Here is a 20,503-nt window from a genome sequence, read left to right on the forward strand (position 1 = left end):
TACAAACAGGTGATGTAGGATACTGCAGAACGAGATTGTTCGCAGGGAGCTGTACATTCCATTATCCTGTACTATGCTCCAACAACCATCCTTCCTGTGTTCACTAACTCGCAATGATCAGTGTTGTGAAGTATGGTCAAATACATTCCACAACCCGCAAGGCATGGATGGGCAGGCTCTCATCTAGCAGTGGATTGACAAAAGGGCGATACACTATTATACACAGTAGTTACTATATGATTACTTCAAATATAGTATTTCACCAGGATAACTCCGTGTGACGATATTCAGGATGCCGATTGACACACGTGTAATAAAGGACTCTTTCACTGTGTCTGTCTCCGTTGTCCTTTATTCGGGTTCTTTACACTTGTCCCACACGGCCCTCGCTCAGAGCCTCTCCGCTTGGCAGCTCGACAGCTGCCGTCGCTCCCGTAGCCTTTCCCCACTCCGATGCAGCTCCGCTGCAGGCTTCCTTGTGCAGTCCTTCAGCCGCTCTCACCGCAGCTCCACCGCTGCTCTCTGTTCCTCCTGTGCCCGGTCACCGCTGGCCGACGGTGCCGAGTCTCACCGCGTGGCGATCTCGCCACTCTCCACCCTCTGCCCTGCGTGGCCTCACCCTGTCTTTATTCCCACACTCTCCCTGTCTCTTCCGGTTCTCTCCCTTAAGAGCTTACCCCTCTCCCCCCACGTGACCTAACCCCTCCCCCCGTGACGTCATACCCGCTAGGCCGTTAACGCCCGCATTACACACGCATAGCAAACATGTGTTAATCAAACACGTGACACTCTTAAAAGTCCACGGTTACCGCATCAATGTTGAAACTTGGTTTTGCTTCATAGTATTTTACAGTATCCCTGTATCTTTATTCAATGAATCGTTATCAACCAATCTCCATTGCTATATTCCAATATTGTCCTCAATAAAGTCAGCTTCAGTGCACATTTTATTCACAAATTATTACCTGGTGCCACAGTGCTGCGTTGGCAGCGGTGCCACAAGCACCAAACACTGCGACTTGAAGATAAATCAACCAGCGATGTTTCGGGCAATGGCCCTTCTAAGCGCATAGGTGTCTGTTCTTCGTGTGGTGTGGCATGTGTTGTTCTCCACTGTGGGGAGCGGTCGTGTAGGGGTTAGCGCGTTGGCCGCTTATGGCCAACACCAAGTGACGATTATTTGAACCGATCCTGGGCATTCCCTAGGTCGACTCAGCCTCAAATGAGTACCCAGTGCGGATCCTCGGCATTCCCTAGGTCGACTCAGCCTCAAATGGTGTACCTGGTGCGGTGTATAGTAAACATCGCCGCTGGGGAGACAAAGGCGGTCGGGCGTGGTGCTGGCCATCCACCCCCTCGTGTACCGTTCCACCTATCACAGGTGCTACTCGCTAACAGCACTTGCCCCAAGTCTATTAAAGCCACACTGGGGATCTTTGTCTTTGTCTCCACAGTGACCGAGAGAGGGCGACATTGTCACGGCTCCGGGCACCGCAGCCCGCTCGGCTTCCACCTCCGTCGTGACAGAAGCCGAGACGGGAACGGCCACGGTTCTGGTGAGGCGGCGTCGGGGTCGAATTCCCTCTCCACGTGGTGTGGCGTGAGCCTGTGCCGGCCTTCGTGGGTGCTCCGCTCATAGAGCACGTGCGTCAACAGTCCGTCTGTGTGTGTGTGTCTGTCTCTCTGTGTGTGTGTGTGTCTCTGTGCCTGTGTGTCTCTGTGTGTCTGTCTCTGTGTGTGTCTCTGTGTGTCTGTCTCTGTGTGTGTGTGTGTCTCTGTGTGTGTGTGTCTCTGTGTGTGGCTCTGTGTATGTGTGTCTCTGTGTGTGGCTGTGTGTGTCTGTGTGTATGTCTCTGTGTGTATCTCTGTGTGTCTCTTTGTGTGTGTGTCTGTGTGTGTGTCTCTCTGTGTCTCTCTCTCTGTGTGTCTCTGTGTGTGTGTCTCTCTGTGTGTGTCTGTGTGTGTATCTCTGTGTGTCTCTGTGTGTGTGTCTGTGTGTGTCTCTGTGTGTGTCTGTGTGTGTGTGTCTCTGTATCTCTGTGTGTGTATCTGTGTGTGTGTGTCTCTGTGTGTGTCTGTGTGTGTCGATGTGTGTGTGTCTGTGTGTAGGGAGCGGTGGTGTAGCGGTTAGCGCGCTGCGCTATGAGCCTGGCGACCCGGGTTCGATTCCCGCTCACGGCCAACACCAGTGACGATTATCTGAACCGGTCCTGGGCCTCTCCTAGGTCGACTCAGCCTGAAATGAGTACCTGGAGCGGTGTGTAAACATCGCCACTGGGGAGACAAAGGCGGTCGGGCGTGGTGCTGGCCACCCATCCCCTTCGTGTACCGTTCCGGCCTTCATAGGTGCTCGCTAACAGCACTTGGGGGCCGTCCATAAATGACGTCACGCGATTTTGGAAGATTCTTGACCCCCCCCTTTGTCACACGGCGTCACAAAAAGTCAGACCCCCTCAAATATGACGTCACAAAGCTCTGCCCCCCCCCCCAAAAGAATAAAACATGCTTCAAATCGCTTTAAACTATTGTCATTGTAGTGTGTATTTAATGTGGCGTTGCACTCTGATGTTGTAGGAGAAAACATTATTAAAAAGTCTATTTAATTAAGTAGAACGTGTTGTCTATATTCATTTAAAGTTGCTCATTTTGATGTGACGTCACATTTCTCAACCCCCCCCTCCCCTCGTTACACATCACAAATGTCTGACCCCCCCCCTAAGTGCGTGACGTCATTTATGGACGGCCATTTATCCTTGCCCCTCCAGTCTGTAAAGGCTATACGGGGGATCTTTGTCTTTGCCTGTGTGTGTGTGTGTGAGAGCAGTGCAGCGATGCGTAACGTGGAGGTGAAGGCCCGCGTCCGGGACGTGGCCACGCTGCGCGCCGCCGCCGAGCGGCTCAGCGGCGGCCCCGGGAAGCGAATCGCGCAGCGCGACACCTTCTACGTGGTGACGCGGGGCCGCCTCAAGCTGCGACACTTCAGCGTGAGCACCGCTGTGTCTGCCTGCCCCCCCCCCCCCCACGTGTCTGTCAACCTGCCCACACCACACGTGTCTGCCTGCCCCCCCCCCCCCCCACGTGTCTACCTGCCCCCCCTCCCCCGTATCTACCTGCCCCCCCCCCCCCGTGTATGTCTACCTGCCCCCCCCCACGTCTACCTGCCCACGCCCCCCCCCCCCACGTCTACCTGCCCCCCCCGTGTCTACCTGCCCCCCCCCACGTGTCTACCTGCCCCCCCTCCCCCGTATCTACCTGCCCCCCCCCACGTCTACCTGCCCACGCCCCCCCCCCCACGTCTACCTGCCCCCCCCGTGTTTACCTGCCCCCCCCACCCCGTGTCTACCAGCCCCCTGCCCCCCGTGTCTATCCGCCCCCCCCCCCCGTGTCTACCTGCCCCCCCCCCCACGTGTCTGCCTGTCCCCCCCCCACGTGTCTGCCTGCCCCCCCCCACGTGTCTACCTGCCCCCCCCCCACGTGTCTGCCTGTCCCCCCCCCACGTGTCTGCCTGCCCCCCCCCACGTGTCTACCTGCCCCCCCCCCACGTGTCTGCCTGTCCCCCCCCCACGTGTCTGCCTGTCCCCCCCCCGTGTCTACCTGCCCCCCCCCCACGTGTCTGCCTGTCCCCCCCCCACGTGTCTGCCTGTCCCCCCCCCACGTGTCTGCCTGCCCCCCCCCCGTGTCTACCTGCCCCCCCCCCCACGTGTCTGCCTGTCCCCCCCCCCACGTGTCTGCCTGCCCCCCCCCACGTGTCTACCTGCCCCCCCCCCCCCCCGTGTCTACCTGCCCCGCCCCACCCCGTGTCTACCAGCCCCCCCCCGTATCTACCTACCCCCCCCGTGTCTGTCTACCTGTACCACCCCCCCCCGTCTACCTGCCCCCCCCCCGTGTCTACCTACCCCCCCCCCACCCCGTGTCTACCAGCCCCCCCCCCACCCCGTGTCTACCAGCCCCCTCCCCCCGTATCTACCTGCCCCCCCCCCGTGTCTGTCTACCTGCCCACCACCCCCCACGTCTACCTGCCCCCCCCCCTGTGTCTACCTGCCCCCCCCCCTGTGTCTACCTGCCCCCCCCCCGTGTCTACCTGCCCCCCCCACCCCGTGTCTACCAGCCCCCCCCCCCCCACCCCGTGTCTACCTGCCCACCAAAACCTACTTGCTACACTTCATTGTGAGTCTCTTCTCAGTTGAGATTCACCAACTCCTGCAAGTCACTGACTGCATTTTATTTCCGGGGTCTCCTCTGCCCATTGTGTCTGTCTGCCTGTCTGCTGCACGTCCACGAGTTCCCCCCTGCCTACCGCCGCCCTCTTCCCCCACATACCCACGTTATTGTTCTTCTCCCGCACCTCCGATTAGCACAGTTGGCTACGTACGGTGCGAAAGAAGTTCAACATTCATACATTCCTACATTTTCTCCGTGCCTAACTCGTAGCAATTGTAGGATTACCTGGCGTGTTTCACGTAGGTTTGTTTCAAAGTGGTCTTAAATGCACGCAAAGACGCCGATGTGATGGTATAAGAGTTTGAATTAATACAGTTTATGTATGAATGTACTGTGTTGATGTACTGTACAGTGTAATGATAATGTGATTGGCGAGACATTGTCACATGTTTGGATGGGTTTGCCTTTTCGCAGTCCGCTTTAAATCATTAATGTTAACCTGTTGATGTGGTATGATTGTTTATGGATTACACATTTAATGTGATGAGAATTAAGTTGAACAATAAACCCCGATACAAATTTATACATTCTCATAATCTTTTACAAATATGCATCATGAGATGATTTGTGTTGTGTGCTCTAGGATGGCACGGGCAAGCTCATGTTTTACGACCGACCAGACACGAGTGGACCCAAAACATCAAACTACACCCTCACCCCAACGGCAGACCCAGTGGGACTTGGGGTAAATTCATTCACTGACTGTGTACATTCATTTACATTAAACATGGTGGAAGGTTCATTAGTCTGTGTTTTGAGAGTTCAAATATGTTTGTTATAATTATTATTTCATCGTAAAATTATATATTTTTCATAAAATGTGCTGAACATAATTTGCTTATTTTAAAGTGTGATTTTATTACGTCTTTATATAATGGCAGTCAATGGAAAAATATCGTTCGATGTACGGAATTTTGCTTTATGAACAACTGTTCAGGAACGTATCTGTTTCGGTATATTGAGGAATGCCGTATTTGACACAAATTATGCACACAAGTGTGTAAATCCCAGTGTGTTTTATTGCAGGTTGGGTTTTGTTTTGGGCATTCTTTCTCTCTAGCTTTCTCCAGATGCTGCTGCTGAGGGCATGTTTACCCTTTCCCGTTCTGATGACGCACATTCCGTTCCCGATGACGTACATGACGTATGTGTACGTCATCGGAACAGTATCAAAGAAAAGAAAAAAGAAAATAACTTTATCGGTACCGAGGCTCCCACAAGGGCATTCGGGTAGGTGTGTGGCACAGTTTGGCACCAGCTATCATAGAGTGTGGTCATGTCGCTACAGTTTTCTGTGGTAAATACGGTCTTTAAAAACAATGGCGCTCTATGCCTCTAAATAGATTCAACGCGAACTGCTTGCGTGTTCCAAGATTCAGCGGTGAACGGGACCCACGCTGTAACTTGCAGACTTCTCGGAACGGAAAAGGGTTAAGGTGTACAATTTTACATTTGGGCTCATAAAAAAAACTTTTAATGTTATGCTCCAAATACAATTGTGGTTTTCCCCTTTGCATATTCATTGTTGACTAGAAATCATGGTATTACATACATTTTGGCCACAACCCCCGTAATACATCACTCCGTCAAGAGATGCCGATAAGTTGACATCTTGTGAAAGAACTGCCCATTAGTAACTTGGGAGTCCTCTCCGGAGTGAAGAAGGGTGAGAGGGCTGTGGCCACGGTGCGATGCCGGTGCATGGAACCGTCTGTCCGTGCAGGACGTGCTGTCTCAAGCGCTGGCCGTGAGGGGGGAGGTGCGCAAGGAGCGGCTGCTCTACTTGGTGGGACAAACGCGCGTGCACATCGACGCCGTAGAGGGGCTCGGGGACTTCATGGAGCTGGAGGTGAATCTCCTCCTTTGGGAGCTGCTTTGGATTGTGTTAAGCACCACGTAAACAATAGAGGAATGACATCACTGTGTGGGACAGTACAGCAAATAGGTTTTACTTATTTTGGACAGGATAACTGTTGGGGTAACAGTGATGTAGCTTGGTTGGCATGAATGCCCCTGCCCCTCTTTGTAGTCTAGCACCTGAGCCTCTCTAGCCCATGGGCCCCCGCTAAACCACTGCGAGGCAGCGTTAAGAGTAAGGCTGTACGCGCAGTGTGAGAGCAAGTACCTGTACACGGTTGATGAATTGTTGATTAGGGGTAGGAGTAAGGCTAATGTTTGACAGTGTGCTTTACCCACAAACTGATTGCCGCTGCTCCCAATTGTAACATATAGTCCTTTCAGTTTTTGACCACCTTTGACATCTGGTGTTTGCTACTCACCGTGCACACGCCTCCGCGTGTGCTTGTGTAGGTGGTGCTGGAAGAAGGCCAGAGTTCTGAAGAAGGGGAGCGCGTAGCGAGGCAGCTCATGAGCGAGCTGGGAGTCCTGGAGGAAGACCTGCAGGACGTTGCCTACATTGACATGCTGCTGCAGAAGTCTGCATAAGCTTAGGAGGGACATCGGGGCAGACAAGACCACTGCCTCCCCACATTCTCTGCTCGTTCCTTTACATACATATGGAGTGTCTTGAAATTACACACCGACACGGAGTTACAAGTAACCTGCTTACACTTTATTAAGTCTACTCTCGCACCAGTTATAGGCACTGCTATGACTGCCACCGTCACGACACACTCTGCTTCTACTACCCGCTCTCATCTACTCCTCACCAACTCTGCATCTCGCCTACTCTGCATATCACCTACTCTCTCCTACCTCCCGTCTCTCCGGCACAAACCTCCTGCCCCAACGCGCACACCTGCTCGTCCTCGATTGCACCCGCTCAACAGCGCGCACTGCCTACATCTCTACACATACACACAGATGCAATATCCCCAGTTATCACTGACATAGGCACCCCTCTGGAATGTTGGGCAATGCAAAAATGTCTCGATTCCTCCCCCTAAATCAAGCCCTGCACACGGGTGACACGAACTCCCTTAAAGGAAGACATGTTCCACCTATGTAGGCCATGTGGCTGCATGTCATTGAAAAAACTATTGTTGGGATGATTTACAATGACAATTTTAGGTCTCGGATCAAATATCTCCATTTTGTAACTTCATAGCTACCTTATATTTTGTATTCTGGTGGGGAAACTACTGTAATGGATGTACATGTATTGCATGACTGTTTACAATGGAAAGTGTGTATTCGAGTACAAACTGAATTAAACATTTCTATACATTTTAAATGAAGCAAAGTTTGACATAACCGTTTCTAGAAAGTTTTGTGTGAATGTTTATTTTAATGTTACAGGACCAGTTGAGGCGACGTTTCGGCCAATGGCCCTAATTTATATCACCATTGCGCGCCTATTTTCCATTTTAAAGCCACGGCGTTATTCGCGAATTTGTTGATGTTTCGTTTGCTTGTGCATCACTGTCACAGCAAGTATATCGTCACGACATGCGTGTGTGTGTGTGACGTGTTGTTGCGATATCGCGATATCGCGTTATATCGTGATATCGTATCGCATCACGATATCGTATCGCATCACGATATCGCGTCGTGTGTAACGCGATATCGCGATATCTGCAACTCTCGCGCCGTTCGCGGGAAGAATATCGCGGATCCAGTGGGGGCGGGGGGGGGATCCCCGCTCCCGCGTGAGCTATCGCGGCCATCTTACCCAGGGAACACGTCCAGCAGTGGGTGGGGGGGGGCGTCAGTCACCCGCTGATGACGACACCCCCCGTGCTTTCCAATGCGCACGGCGTCCTCCTCCCTGTGTAAGATGGCCGCCACGGCATCGGCGGCCGCGTGTTTTATTATTTATTATTGTTGTTGCTACGTCATCGGTTGCGGAGGCGGAGTTGAGGTTCGCACGTGGGCGAACAATTCTGACACCGTCGGCTTCTCACTCGGCCCGGTCCTCACGCCGCCGTCTCCTCCTCGACAGCAGCCGCCGCCGCAGCCTCCCTCGCCCCTAGCCAGGGCCCCGCCATGTCGGTGCTGGACATGTTCCTGTCCGTGAACAAGTCTCTGAGCGTGGAGCAGGAGAAACGCGAGGTGAAGGCGGGGGGAGGAGGGAGGCGATGGTGGCCCCGCGTGTGTTTGTGTCACGCGAGACGGGAGAAGTCGTGGAGGAGAGAGGGAGGGAGGGACACCCGTTCACGCGGCTCCGATTTTCCGAATTTGCAGAATCGATAAACTCCTCGTGATGGCTACTGCAGGATCGCCAATGGAGTGGTTAGCGCGCGACGCGCAGATCACGACAATACTGTTCGATTTCCCGGCCCCGGCTAACGTTGGTGGAGAATGCGAACGAGCCCCGTGTCCTCTGCTCCTGACGTGCTGACGACCAGCGCGGTGAAGTATGGTCAAGCAATACGTACTGTTAAACAATCCCCGTGAGTGAGAACGCGTGGGGAGGCCCGCTGTGGATTGACAAAGCACTATGGCAGCTATTGTATTGGATTTATGTTCTCATTGAGTGGTGGGGGGGGGGGTGCTACCGTAGTGTGATGGTTCGCACGATGAGCTCCAGAGATTGCGGGTTCGATCTCTCAGAGCGGCCCCTGAAACAATTGGCTGTGGATTTCACACCTAATGATGATTGCTTGTGTTGCAGTCGAAACGTGAGAATTTTGATTGTTTAATGTTAGCATTACTTTATAATTTCCCTTCTACGTGACTTTATCGAAAGAACCAAGAATATGAATCCCTGCAGTCACGAAAGCTTTAAATCAAAACGGGCACGTCGTTGTTTATCCGGCGGTATTAGCGGGTACAACACCACAGTTGATCTGCAGATTGTGTGGTAGGGTGAGGTGTGGGTATGGCGACATCTTCCATGTGTACTGGTCACCATTGAAGAGTAGGCCAATTACCCTTAAAGCGACTCTCTGTAGCTCCCTTGAGTGGCCCCTCTTTCTAGAGGAGGCCATGCCGCAAGCAGAGGCGTAGTCAAGCAATTGCAGGGCTGCACCTTCACCTACTGATGATGAATGAAACGCTTCCAAGAAGACATCCACAGAGGAGATGCATCAATGAAATTGCTTGATGTCAATGTGCTAGGTGCGGATTATTACATCTAGCAGGCTTGCGACAGCGCCTACATCCAGGAGTGTATTGACCACGGCTGATGATGCCGGCGACTGATGATGAGGTTGTCCCGCAGGAGATCCGGGAGACGGTGCAGGCGCTGGAGCAGACGGCGCGGGAGACGCTGACGCTGCTGCAGGGCGTGCACCAGGGCCTGCAGCCCGGTGCGTGGGGACAGCCACGGGACACGGCTCCGCATCAGAGATTTCTCGCGCTCTCATGTGGAGCCAAACGTCGAGCATGATCCTCCCGTTCCACGTGCTGGGTGGGAGCTTCGTAAACAAAAAAACGGAGTGAATTTCGTGAAAAAATTAACCCGTAAAAACAAAGTTTTTTACGATAAATCCTTTATATGCGTGGCATCGGTTTTATTTTATTATTCATTTTTGTTTTTCTTGAGTAAGAGTTTCATTTTTATCAAATTGGTATTTTAAATTAAATATGAATTTTTTTTTACTAAAAAGTGGAAAATTTTGGAATTTTTTTTCACGAAAATAAATTGTCACGCACAACGAGTCTGTGTGCAAAATGTCAGCTCGATTGGATCACGGGAAGTGGGTTAAAAAAACGACCGAAAGATTTGCACGGTCGTAAGCGCGCAAGCAAGCAAGTTAACTTAATATAAAGGATTTTAAAAGGTCCCAGCACCACGTGGTGCGAAACGTCGGACATGATGCCGAACAAGACTGCGTACAAACCAGACCGCCCATCATGAAGATCTATGCGGCACAACTGAGAACAGATATATATCTAATAATCAGCTTTGACATGGATGTCGAATTTGATGGATTCACACGTAAATGTTTTATTTAACGAATGAGTAATTAAAATGGAGTAACGTATGAATGAGAAAAATGAATGAGTATTTAAATGAACGAAATGAGAAATTCATGAATGGATTTATGATTGTGAAGGTTAGAGTCGTGGGACTGGGCGTGGCCTTTCTAGGCAAACGAGCATACAAACAATGGAATCGTATTAATACAATAATTAATGCGCAATTGATGTAGGAACTCATCCATACTTACCATATATAAACAAAATAATCATGGTTTTTACGCACATCAGACATAAAAGTGGCCTTTTGAGTTTTAATCAAAAAGGCTCTTGTCTGGTCAAAAATGAAAATGTTTAAATGAACTTGTAGCTTAATATAACAGATCCAGATGATAATGTAATACCGGTGAGGACATTCACAATCCAGTAATGTATAGTGATTCAAAATGATTCCACTAAACATCACACACGGTGCACAACTAGAGGCGCCAGGGAAGCGAACTTGTGACTAACTTTGTGTCGTTGTGCAGTGCCAACTATCTGTCAGAAGGCAAGAGAGCGCTTCGAAGAAGTTAAAGTTCACTTTGCTGTACTCAAGACCAAGTTCCCTCCGGAGTATTACTACAGGTGGGGAGAAACCACTTGAGGAGAATGCTTTTGACAGCTATTTTAATAAATATGACAGCTTTCCATCCGGTGTTTCCTTCAATATAGTAATTCATAACCTGAGAAAATGTCGCTTTGTATTTTAGATTTACATTCGGTGTAGTTAATGTCTGAAGGAGGGTGACAGAGGTAATAATTTGCATATTTTCAAATTAAAAGGCAATGTTTGGCAATAGCCTGAATCGTACAAGCTTTTAACATCAATTGTGTTAATACACTGGTGAACATTATGCCCGTTAAATTTTGTTTTCAAGAGATCACATTGCAGACACATTTAAGAGTATCTATGCATGGTGGGATTTTAAACTTGTTCTGTTTTTTTTTGTCCGAGGTGCAGGAACCCCTGAAGGATGCAGGCATCTGTGGTTTGTGCTCGCTGTTGACACTGCTTGGAATTGCTGCTCCTCTGTAGATTTCATGACCACTGGCGGTTTGTGCTGCAGCGCCTCAGCTATCTAGCCGCCCTGCTTGTGTACCTGGAAGCCGAGAGCCTGATCTCGCGGGAGGAAGCTGCCAAAATCCTTGGAAGTGAGTACGGTGATATCTTTTTAAATCCTTTATATTAAGTTCACTTGCTTGCTTGCTTAGGACCGTGCAAATCTTTCGGTCGTTTTTTAACCCACTTCCCGTGATCCAATCGAGCTGACATTTTGCACACAGACTCTTTGTGCGTGACAATGCATTTTCGTGAAAAATTTTTTCCAAAATTTTACACTGTTTAGGGAATTTTTTTAAAATATTTATTTACCAATTGCTTAATGCTGCCAGACAATCATCTGACCCATAGGTGGCAGCCATCTCAAGCCAGAGGACGAGAAGACTAGCTGCCACGCATATAAAGGATTTATAGTGAAAAACTTTGTTTTTACGGGTTAATTTTTGCTTTATCACATGGGCATATTTAAACGACTGGCTTGCTTGTTAAAAGCTAGTGCCATAACTTCGATGTGGGATGGGAATAAAGTCACATTCGTACTCTAGTCAACCTATATCTGTTTAATTATGAATGTGTCTGTAGCGTAGTTTATCCATGATCGCTCTGTAGGTAATGTGTTCCGAGCTGATTTGTGCTGCAGGGAATATGTAGTTGTGAGTTCACATTGACGATGTGCTATATTTATGATTCTTTATTTGACGCAATAGCTTTTTGTTCTAATTACTTTACTATATTGCTGAACTTTGTTTTTTAATTGTTGGTGACGCAGGTCTGATGTTGCAATGAGACTCCCCTGTTTTCTTGAGGTGTTTGCTGGCTAAACAAATTAAACCTGAATTTGAAACGGGAGACATTGCTTTACATAGTTTAGATTGCTATAGAAGTCACGATGAAATTAATATTTGTGATGCGTCTATTTTACATCACCCATTGTGTAGCCTAGGTGTAAAGAATGGGATCTCTTGATTAATTTGAAAGCTGTGGTGATTGGTGTTGTAAATTGTCACACGGGACCAGGTTTGCAGGACATTTTAAGCTGTGTATGTTTATTCTGAGTAAACGTTGAATTTGCAGATTGTTAAGTGACTGCTTTCATGTGTGCAGTTGAGGTGCAGCAGGAGAAAGGCTTCCATCTGGACCTGGATGATTACCTCACTGGGCTGCTGATGATGGCCAGTGAATTGGTAAGGAGCCTCCTTGTAACTTTGGAATGGTTTTCAATCCCAATACTGTACTACAAAATTAGCAAATCCTTAGAATAATTGGCAGTAATGTATGTTTTTTCACCTACATTTTCTGATTAAAGTTGATTTCAGCAATATACATTCACATTTAACACCGATTTACCTGTCCAATTATATTATGGGCTAGTGGTACATGCGTGGTTGTAGCAATCTGCCATGCATTGCAGTTTTACACGGAATATTGTTGACCGTTGTTATTACCGCAGGCACGCCTGGCAGTAAACAGCGTGACAGCCGGGGATTATGGGCGGCCCATTCGAGTGGCGGCGTTTGTGCACGAGCTGGACGCTGGCTTCCGTTCGCTCAACTTGAAGAACGACTCGCTGCGCAAGCGCTACGATGGCCTCAAGTACGACGTGAAGAAGGTGGAGGAGGTGGTGTACGACCTGACGATCCGTGGTCTCACAAAGCCCACCGATCAGTCGCAGGACAACGCCGGTGGTAAAGATGAAGAAAGCAAGCCGTAGTGTGGGCGAATTCCAGTGATATTCAAGAGGATAAAAATAGGAGTACATTTGTAAAATGAGGAATGCTGCGACAGGAAAGCTTGGTGAGTTTGGCGAGACGTTGAAATGCATACGGAAGGCATACGTGTGAGTTTTCCTTACCACTCGGAAGTATGAAGAGCATTTTTTACCTTGTGTTCATTCCATTGTGAGCTAGAATTTTGTCAAGCAACTACGTCGTTACAAGCTTTATATTTTGTTGGCTGGTAATATAATTTACATTAATGGCAAATGAAAAGTCTTGTAAAGAGCTAAGTAGAGAGGTTATGGGCCTTTATAAATAGTGATTTCATCAGAAATGCTCAGAAATGGTTTCATCTGTTTTATTGAAAAAATACCTCTTGCTATACATCTACATTGAGAAGCTTTTCGATAGTAGCTAAGGAACAGAAGGAATCTTTTGAACATAGGATTTTTTGTTTATATATTTTGCGTTGCTGCATGCCTAAACAGTGTAAAAAATGTTTGTTACATCTTGAAATATTCTTGCAGCTTAAATCCTGAATAGTATTCTGTATAAATGATATGCTTCATAGGAGCATTCACTCATTTCAATTAAAGTTTACGGTTAGTATTTCTCGTGTTGTCCTTGTAATTGTATCACCAAACTACTACGTAGCAGACATCTCTTGCTGTAATCAGGCAATGTTCTCATCTTAGCTGAACGTATACATTTACAACGCCATTTTCTCCTTGCATGATTCAAAGCATTTCCGCGACATCTCCCAAATAACATTGTGCAAACAAGACTTTAGAACGAGTAACAATACAGTACTTAAGAACATATCCATTCTCGAGTGTGCTTCATGGTAAAACCATGTATTTTATAATGGAACAGCATTGCAAAAATGATTATGAAAATACTGTTAAATAAAATAGCTCTTATCCACAAACCTATGGCCTGTAACTTAGCCGCAGCTGCAATCTGTTAACGGAAACTCATTATCCACGGCGATTTTGCAGTTAACAGGAGTCGCATGAAAGTGGCGGAAAATTTCTCCTGCCACCGCGTTTGAGAGTCTTACAATGCATTATCGATGTTGGTGGTAGTGACGATGGTGGAGTTTATGATGATATATTGATGGTAATATTGATGTGTACTGTGGCTGGGCAGTGTCCCAATTAGCTTGAGCATGATCTCGTTTGTGCGTCGTTAGTGCCCTGCCTGTCCTATGGCCGTAAAGATGTCAGCAATTGAAGGACCAGCACTAATTCAGGGCAACTCGGGAAGATCATTAAATGCTCCACCAGCGATACCCATATCTGAAAGAATACAAATTACGGCGGAAAACGATTGTGGAGCATCGCCCACATTAGCTCAACATGAACGAATGGCGAGGCGCATGCCCCAGCATTACGAACGGGCCACCACGAGCAGTAGGAATGAGCCGTGAGGAAGTGCACGTTGCCCCTGAAGAGCAATGAGGACTCAGAGCGTTTCTGGATCTACTGCCACCAACTACCAGGAGGCAGTCGGGGCTACTTCATTTGAGCTGCTCAGACAAATGCAATGAAGCGAGTGCCTGCATGGATTTAGGGACTCCGAATATCGCCTACATATGGCACCTCAGGCTGGGGTGAAGACGCGAGCACAGACCAGGTTGCCTTTAAATCCTGGTCCTGTTGATTTGTTTATAACCCAAGTACTCAGCTGATTACAGTTAGTGTAGGCTCTTGCATATTTGACTTGTGTCGAATTGCCTCAAACTATTGCATCCTCCCTTTTGTTTTCCCATTGACTCCTGCCCTAGAACCTGGTTATATTGACACCTTTGCTGTCGAAGACAAATTCAGCCGAGATTTGAATTGTATAATTTAATCTGAGTTTACTTCTCTGTTGTAGTATGCTGAACTTCTTTCGCACGGGACTTAGCCAACCCTGCCAATCAGAGGTGTGGGGGAAGGACAAATATGTAGAAAGAGTAGTGAGCGGAATCTGTCGAGTTTAACGGTGGCTGTTTGGTCTCCTCTGCACTCGTTCAGCCATCAGAGAAAATTTGGTCTGGGCCTTTTGTGGAGTTCTCCCAATTTTGCATCTTAGAGGCGATATCTCTAACCAACCCTCACGACATCCTTGGTCTCCAGCTGTGCTGTGCATTAGCACGCCATTTTCGGTACGCAAAGGGGAACACCAAAGTTGACCACTGAGGAGGTGGAGCGAGAAGATGGGTTCACGTACAGGCGTGAGATGATGTGCGGTATCGCTGCACTGGAAGGGATTGCGATGGGGTGGGAAGAAGGCCTTTGTCCAGATGTGGGTAGACCACTGTGGATGAGGATTATGTTCATGATGAGAATGGTGGTGGTAGTAATGTTGGTGATTATGAACTATGTCACGTTCTGCACCGCATTTGGAGTGTACAGGGCGACTCATGATCCATAGGAGGACGTGCATCACGGAAGTGGAGCGTTAAGATCAGTTTGTGCCGGAGAGAGTTGGATTGTGTGAAGGCAAAGGTGCAGGGAGACTTTAGTCCAGCAGTGTACAGTTGTAGTTGACCGCACAGGAGCCCCACTCTATTGTGAAGTATCACGAGTAATCACGAAGCAGGTTTATGTTCATCTCCTGAGGGTTTTTGGAATTTCCCCTGAATGAAAATCCTGGGCACACTCAGGCCCTCTTTGATGTTGACAGTCTTGCGCACAACATATTCATTCTCCAGCACCACGTAGCCCGTACCGATGAAGAGTTTTTCCACAACGTCTGTTGAAAAAATAAAACATCAGACAACATGTTTCCCATGCTGCATAATCAATAAATAAACATGTGACCTATAGTTTATCACATTTATAAATATATTTGATGCTTAGGACTACAATTTACTTTTCTATCAATGTAATACCATCTGAAAAGAAGTATGCCCTGGTTCCATCTTGACGGACGTAGAAATTCTCCGAGAGTTTGTGGCCAGGCTTGAATCGCAGCATGGCGTGGTCGTGCAGACCGTAGTCCCTGAACAGGACGCGTCCTCCTGGCTTCAGCACCTGGAGCGGAGCGAGCACTGTTGTCCCCAGGTGTGCAGGGAAAACGCCACGCTCACATGTACAGATATTGCCCTGCCCGGCTTTCCATTCCCTCTTCATTATTATGCAACATAACTGCTTTTTGTGTTTAGTTTGTTGTCCATTCCCGCACCACCGATTAGCACGGTTGGCTTGGTACGGTGCGAAATAAGTTCAACATATATTCGTTGTGGCTCTTCATGTAGCCTAAAATGCAGTCGGGATGGCGTGAATCCACAAAACCTATACCAAGGTGCACTGGTTTGGTGATGGTGTGACCGATATGATGACATCGATATGCTCTTTAGTAACGTGCTTCACACCTTTACATTATTACAAATCTATGTTTTGCTCGAACGTCATCAATTTGGACTGAAACAAGAACATTTCAAGGATGCTATATCGTGCTCAAACTATGGATTCTTGTGCTAGATGCGGTTTGATGTCTACCCACCTTGTAGATATTGTGCAGAGCTGCATCCATGTTGTCGGGGTGGATAGCAGATAGGACAAATATGAGTGTCACCGCGTCTACCGTCCCTTCCGGCACATTCTCCACGAGGGAATTCTGCGTGAGGTCACACTGGAAAGCCAAGCAGCGCTCTTTACTGTACAAGGGGTTGCTCTGCAACGACAAGAATTTTTTTTTTTTAATCCAATAAAGCAATATAAAATTCGTACTCGTTAATTTGCTAGATGTAAACCTACGTTGCTTGCATCCGTATCCGGTCTGCAACTGCTCTACCATCCAGTAATGCCTCCGATTAACATGGTTGGGTATGTACGGTGCGAAAGAAGTTCAACATACATAATGCCGGGGAAGGCGCAGCGTGGAATATTCTGCATTGTTTGTTCGCGTTCTCGAATGATCTGGCTATGTGGTGTAAAGAAGATCCAGAAACTGGCTGGCAGAGGTTGCTCAGAAACTCACAAGGCTGCAAAATATAACAAAACATTACAGTCGGCCTCCACACCACGCTTTCATCGCCTTGCAGCATAGCGATCACTGTAGATGAACAATCAGTGGAGACTGATCCTGCAGATGAATGCTAACTCTGGGTGAACACCTCAATGAGCAACTGCAGATTTGGTGACAATTCATCCAGGTAATCCTACACACCTGCTACACATACCTTAACAAAGTCAACAGCACGGGGAGAAAAATCGCACGCGTAGACAAAGATGTTGGGATCCTCTTCGAGGAGTGGGAAGAGACAGTTCCCAACTCCACACCCAGCCTCCAGGATCACCAGCCTCTGGTTTTCACTCTGGAGTACAAAAGCATAAGATTTTGTTAAATGGGGTGGGAGACTCTCTTCCAGTTGTGAAGTATCAAAATTCAGATGAGGTCTTCACCTCTCCTGGACAAAGTCCCCATCAAGTACTTTTAGCTCTAAAGCACTTGATTCACGTGTTGGCAAGTGCGAATTTTCGTCTTTTAGGGGAAAATAAATAGATGCACAGACAACTCCACTACCAAAAATTGTCCATGTCGCTAAGGCGATGCATTTTTGGCCATATCATCTACACGTGAATCTTGACATTGATTTTTTCCGGACACGAATCAACCGATCCACACCTCTCTGCAGGCGCCGAGCTCCTGGAACTCGCGGGTCGTCCAGTGGCGGTCCTTGAAGAAGCGTGTCGAGTTCCGCTTGTAGAACAGGTCCCAGTTCCTGCGCGCCTCCTGCTCGAGCTTGGTCTGCTTGAACTCGGCCACCAGCGCCGAGTCGCGCTGCAGCCTCTCCCGCTCCTCGGGGGAGAGCGACCGAGCCCCGCACGCCCTCGCCTGGACGGGCACTGCCGCTGCCGCCGTCGCCGTCGCCGCCTCTGCTTCTCGAGCTGCAAAGAAAGTGTCTTTGGTCGTCAACATCATCGGCCATGCTCAACCCACTGATTCAGGTCTCTCCAGGCTGCTTCCATCTCTCGCGATCCTGCGATGCAGGAGGAATGCATCTAGCACAGAGGTCGGCTGCCAAAATAACAAGATACATTTTGTTCGAATTCGGTAACAAAAACCTCTACATAATCAACGATTTTTGGGTTTAGATCGCGTTATTTATAAATGTGTTGTAACCCTCCACCACCCAACACGGCCAATCAGTAAAAAAGTGTCACGTTGACAAAAGACAAATAGTTCACTGCTTTAGCCCACCGGTGTGTTGAAGCATGAAACCACAACATTTACAATTTGAGTACGACGTTTCGCTGGTAATTGCATCCAGCATTATCGGGCAATGATGACGTCACCCTGCTGCTGCTCTATATAAGAACGGGAGACACAGCAGAGCCTCACCATTCTGGCGAATTGCCCGATGATGCTGGATGCAATTACCAGCGAAACGTCGTACTCAAATTGTAAATGTTGTGGTTTCATGCTTCAACACACCGGTGGGCTAAAGCAGTGAACTATTTGTCTTTTGTAAACGTGACACTTTTTTACTGATTGGCCGTGTCGGGTGGTGGAGGGTTACAACACATTTATAAATAACGCGATCTAAACCCAAAAATCGTTGATTATGAACAATATTGGTCGCGAAAGCCTACGTGTTAAAAAAAACCTCTACATTCAAAGAGCCGCGATACATGTGAGGACGAGACGGTCCTTAATAAATAACGTCACGAAAAAGTCCTTAAAGAGCCGCAGGTTTGCACATCCCTGATCTCGCACCTGCAAACGAGCAGATTTCATGACGCCCATCTCCCTGGTGGTCGTACTCCATGCACGTGTTTTCTAGTAATGGTCAATCAAGGCGTCTTCTCACCAAGTTATTCTTAACATCACTTACACCTTCAGCCGCACTGCTGCTGTCATCATGGATGATGACATCAGAAATTCAAGTGCCTGGAGACGATCTGTACCACCACTGGGGGAAGATATATGCGAAGGCACTTCACCATGCTGGTGAGTGCGGGTTGGTATGAGCGGTTGGTATGAGGCTGAGCGGATGAAAGACTAGCTCTAAGCAAAACCCTAAACCAATTCTGATATGTTCTATACGAGTTTACACATCATATTCACTCTTGTTTCTGCATCCAGCTCATGAAATTAAGATTCCCACACGTTTTCACATCCAACTTGGACATCTGTGAAACTACTGGGCATCTGTGAAAAAGAGCTTTATAGCTCATCGGATTCCTCCAGTATAAAGCTTCTGAACCACCAATCCGCCCCACGGTCCGCGCACACAACGCCGACTCCACTGTGAGCGCACTCCGCGTGTCACCGCCCCGCGTCCCCTCTGCCTGGAGGCGGCGCTCCTCGATCCCCGGAGGCCAGAGGTCGCAAACGGGTTTTGATTCCTTACCCGTACCCGGCCGCACCAGGGTCGCAAACGGGTACCCGTACCCGGCCGGGTACGGGTAGGGTATCGGGTACCTGATTGCGACCTCTGGGATGAAGCCATGTTGCAGGCGCGGGTGGGTTGATTCTAGGAACTTGAATTGTGAGAAGAGACAAGACGTTGGGAAATGAGTGACAAACAGTTACTCACCAGTGACTCACGGTCTACCCGTACCCGGCCGCACCAGGGTCGCAAACGGATACCCGTACCCGGCCGGGTACGGGTAGCCGGGTATCGGGTAGGGTACGGGTATCGGGTACCCGGTTGCGACTTCTGCCGGAGGCCACTTCTCATCCCCCGCCCCCCCAGGAGTCCAAGCAACCAACAGCGGGGCCCCTGCTGGAGGGGAACTTTGCGTGGGACCAGGACAGCTGCCCTGGTCTCCCTGAGTGTCCTGCGTGCTAAGGCAGTATGTCTTACACACCTCTATGCGATACAGCTCACCTCGCAGGCACAGAACAATGCAGTTGTGGTTGATTCCACACTCACTTCTAACATAAAATAATGTCAACTCTACGTGAACCCGAACTATAACATATTCATGGGACGAACAATTAAGATCAGACCGACTGTGTGGGCAAGCGTTCGACTGCTCAATTCTCTCATGTAAGTTATAACTTTAAATAACCCATCATGTGTTGATGAGACAGGACATCGATGTGGGGCCATCATTTGCAACAGTACGAAACCTGACTCGCTCTAACATTGGATTTACATCGATGGATTAGTCAACTAAACCTGTTTATTTCCCTTCATTGAACCTCCCACACCCATTCTAGATTTGAAGCTTTCGTGACTGCAAGGATTCATATTCTTAGGTTTTTTCGGTAAAGTCACGTAGGTAAAACATGAAAATTAATAAAAGTAAAATAAAATAAAAATCACGACGTTTCGGAGGCAACACAAGCTTCCGTCTTCAGGTGGAACCGTCACAGCCACGACAGCTGTATCAAGTAAATGAGAGATTACAAGAGCTACCACTGCGTATATATAATGGTTGGAGAGGTGGGGGGAGGGCCAAGTACACCCACTGTGTGCTTGCTGGCCCAGACGAAAACACGACAGTCGTTCAGTCAGTAGGAGTATCACTAACCCAGCATGACGTGACCAGCCAGCGACGATCAACGCATCCCCACGACCGACGAGACGCGCCGCCCAGGAGGAGGCTCTTGTAAAGCGACCACCACCACCACAAAGCAAAAGCAGCGGCTGGACCCTCGCTAATTGGCCACCAGCACCAGCGCGTTAATTGCTTCACAG

At 48.7% G+C, this 20,503-nt stretch overlaps 3 protein-coding genes across 4 annotated transcripts; 2 read left to right on the forward strand and 1 right to left on the reverse strand.

The window, feature by feature from the left end:
• The first annotated feature begins 1,459 nt into the window (after positions 1-1,459).
• LOC144722025 (uncharacterized) lies at positions 1,460-7,418 on the forward strand. 2 transcript variants are annotated; one of them, XM_078600219.1, is made up of 5 exons: positions 1,460-1,556; positions 2,825-2,984; positions 4,805-4,906; positions 5,945-6,070; positions 6,532-7,418. In XM_078600219.1, the coding sequence occupies exons 2-5, from the start codon at positions 2,832-2,834 to the stop codon at positions 6,664-6,666; spliced, it is 516 nt and encodes a 171-aa protein (XP_078456345.1). In that variant the 5' UTR covers positions 1,460-1,556; positions 2,825-2,831; the 3' UTR covers positions 6,667-7,418. The 2 variants fall into 2 exon arrangements, with proteins under 2 accessions (XP_078456345.1, XP_078456257.1); XM_078600131.1 differs by lacking the exon at positions 1,460-1,556 and having other exon boundaries at positions 2,719-2,984.
• Positions 7,419-8,025: 607 nt separating this feature from the next.
• On the forward strand, positions 8,026-13,470 carry TSN (translin). Its single transcript, XM_078600526.1, has 6 exons — positions 8,026-8,232; positions 9,344-9,431; positions 10,575-10,671; positions 11,123-11,238; positions 12,251-12,330; positions 12,597-13,470. Exons 1-6 carry the CDS (start codon positions 8,167-8,169, stop codon positions 12,855-12,857), a joined length of 708 nt encoding a protein of 235 aa, XP_078456652.1. The 5' UTR covers positions 8,026-8,166; the 3' UTR covers positions 12,858-13,470.
• A 1,836-nt stretch (positions 13,471-15,306) lies between these two features.
• Positions 15,307-20,427, reverse strand: METTL6 (methyltransferase 6, tRNA N3-cytidine). Its single transcript, XM_078600399.1, has 6 exons — positions 20,337-20,427; positions 17,479-17,741; positions 17,033-17,167; positions 16,354-16,524; positions 15,740-15,881; positions 15,307-15,600 (listed from the first exon to the last, which is right to left on the reverse strand). Exons 1-6 carry the CDS (start codon positions 20,341-20,343, stop codon positions 15,437-15,439), a joined length of 882 nt encoding a protein of 293 aa, XP_078456525.1. The 5' UTR covers positions 20,344-20,427; the 3' UTR covers positions 15,307-15,436.
• Positions 20,428-20,503: the final 76 nt, after the last annotated feature.

The sequence above is a fragment of the Lampetra planeri genome, chromosome 1, assembly GCF_965212315.1.
Source record: "Lampetra planeri chromosome 1, kcLamPlan1.2.h2, whole genome shotgun sequence".
NCBI classification, from domain to species: domain Eukaryota; kingdom Metazoa; phylum Chordata; class Hyperoartia; order Petromyzontiformes; family Petromyzontidae; genus Lampetra; species Lampetra planeri.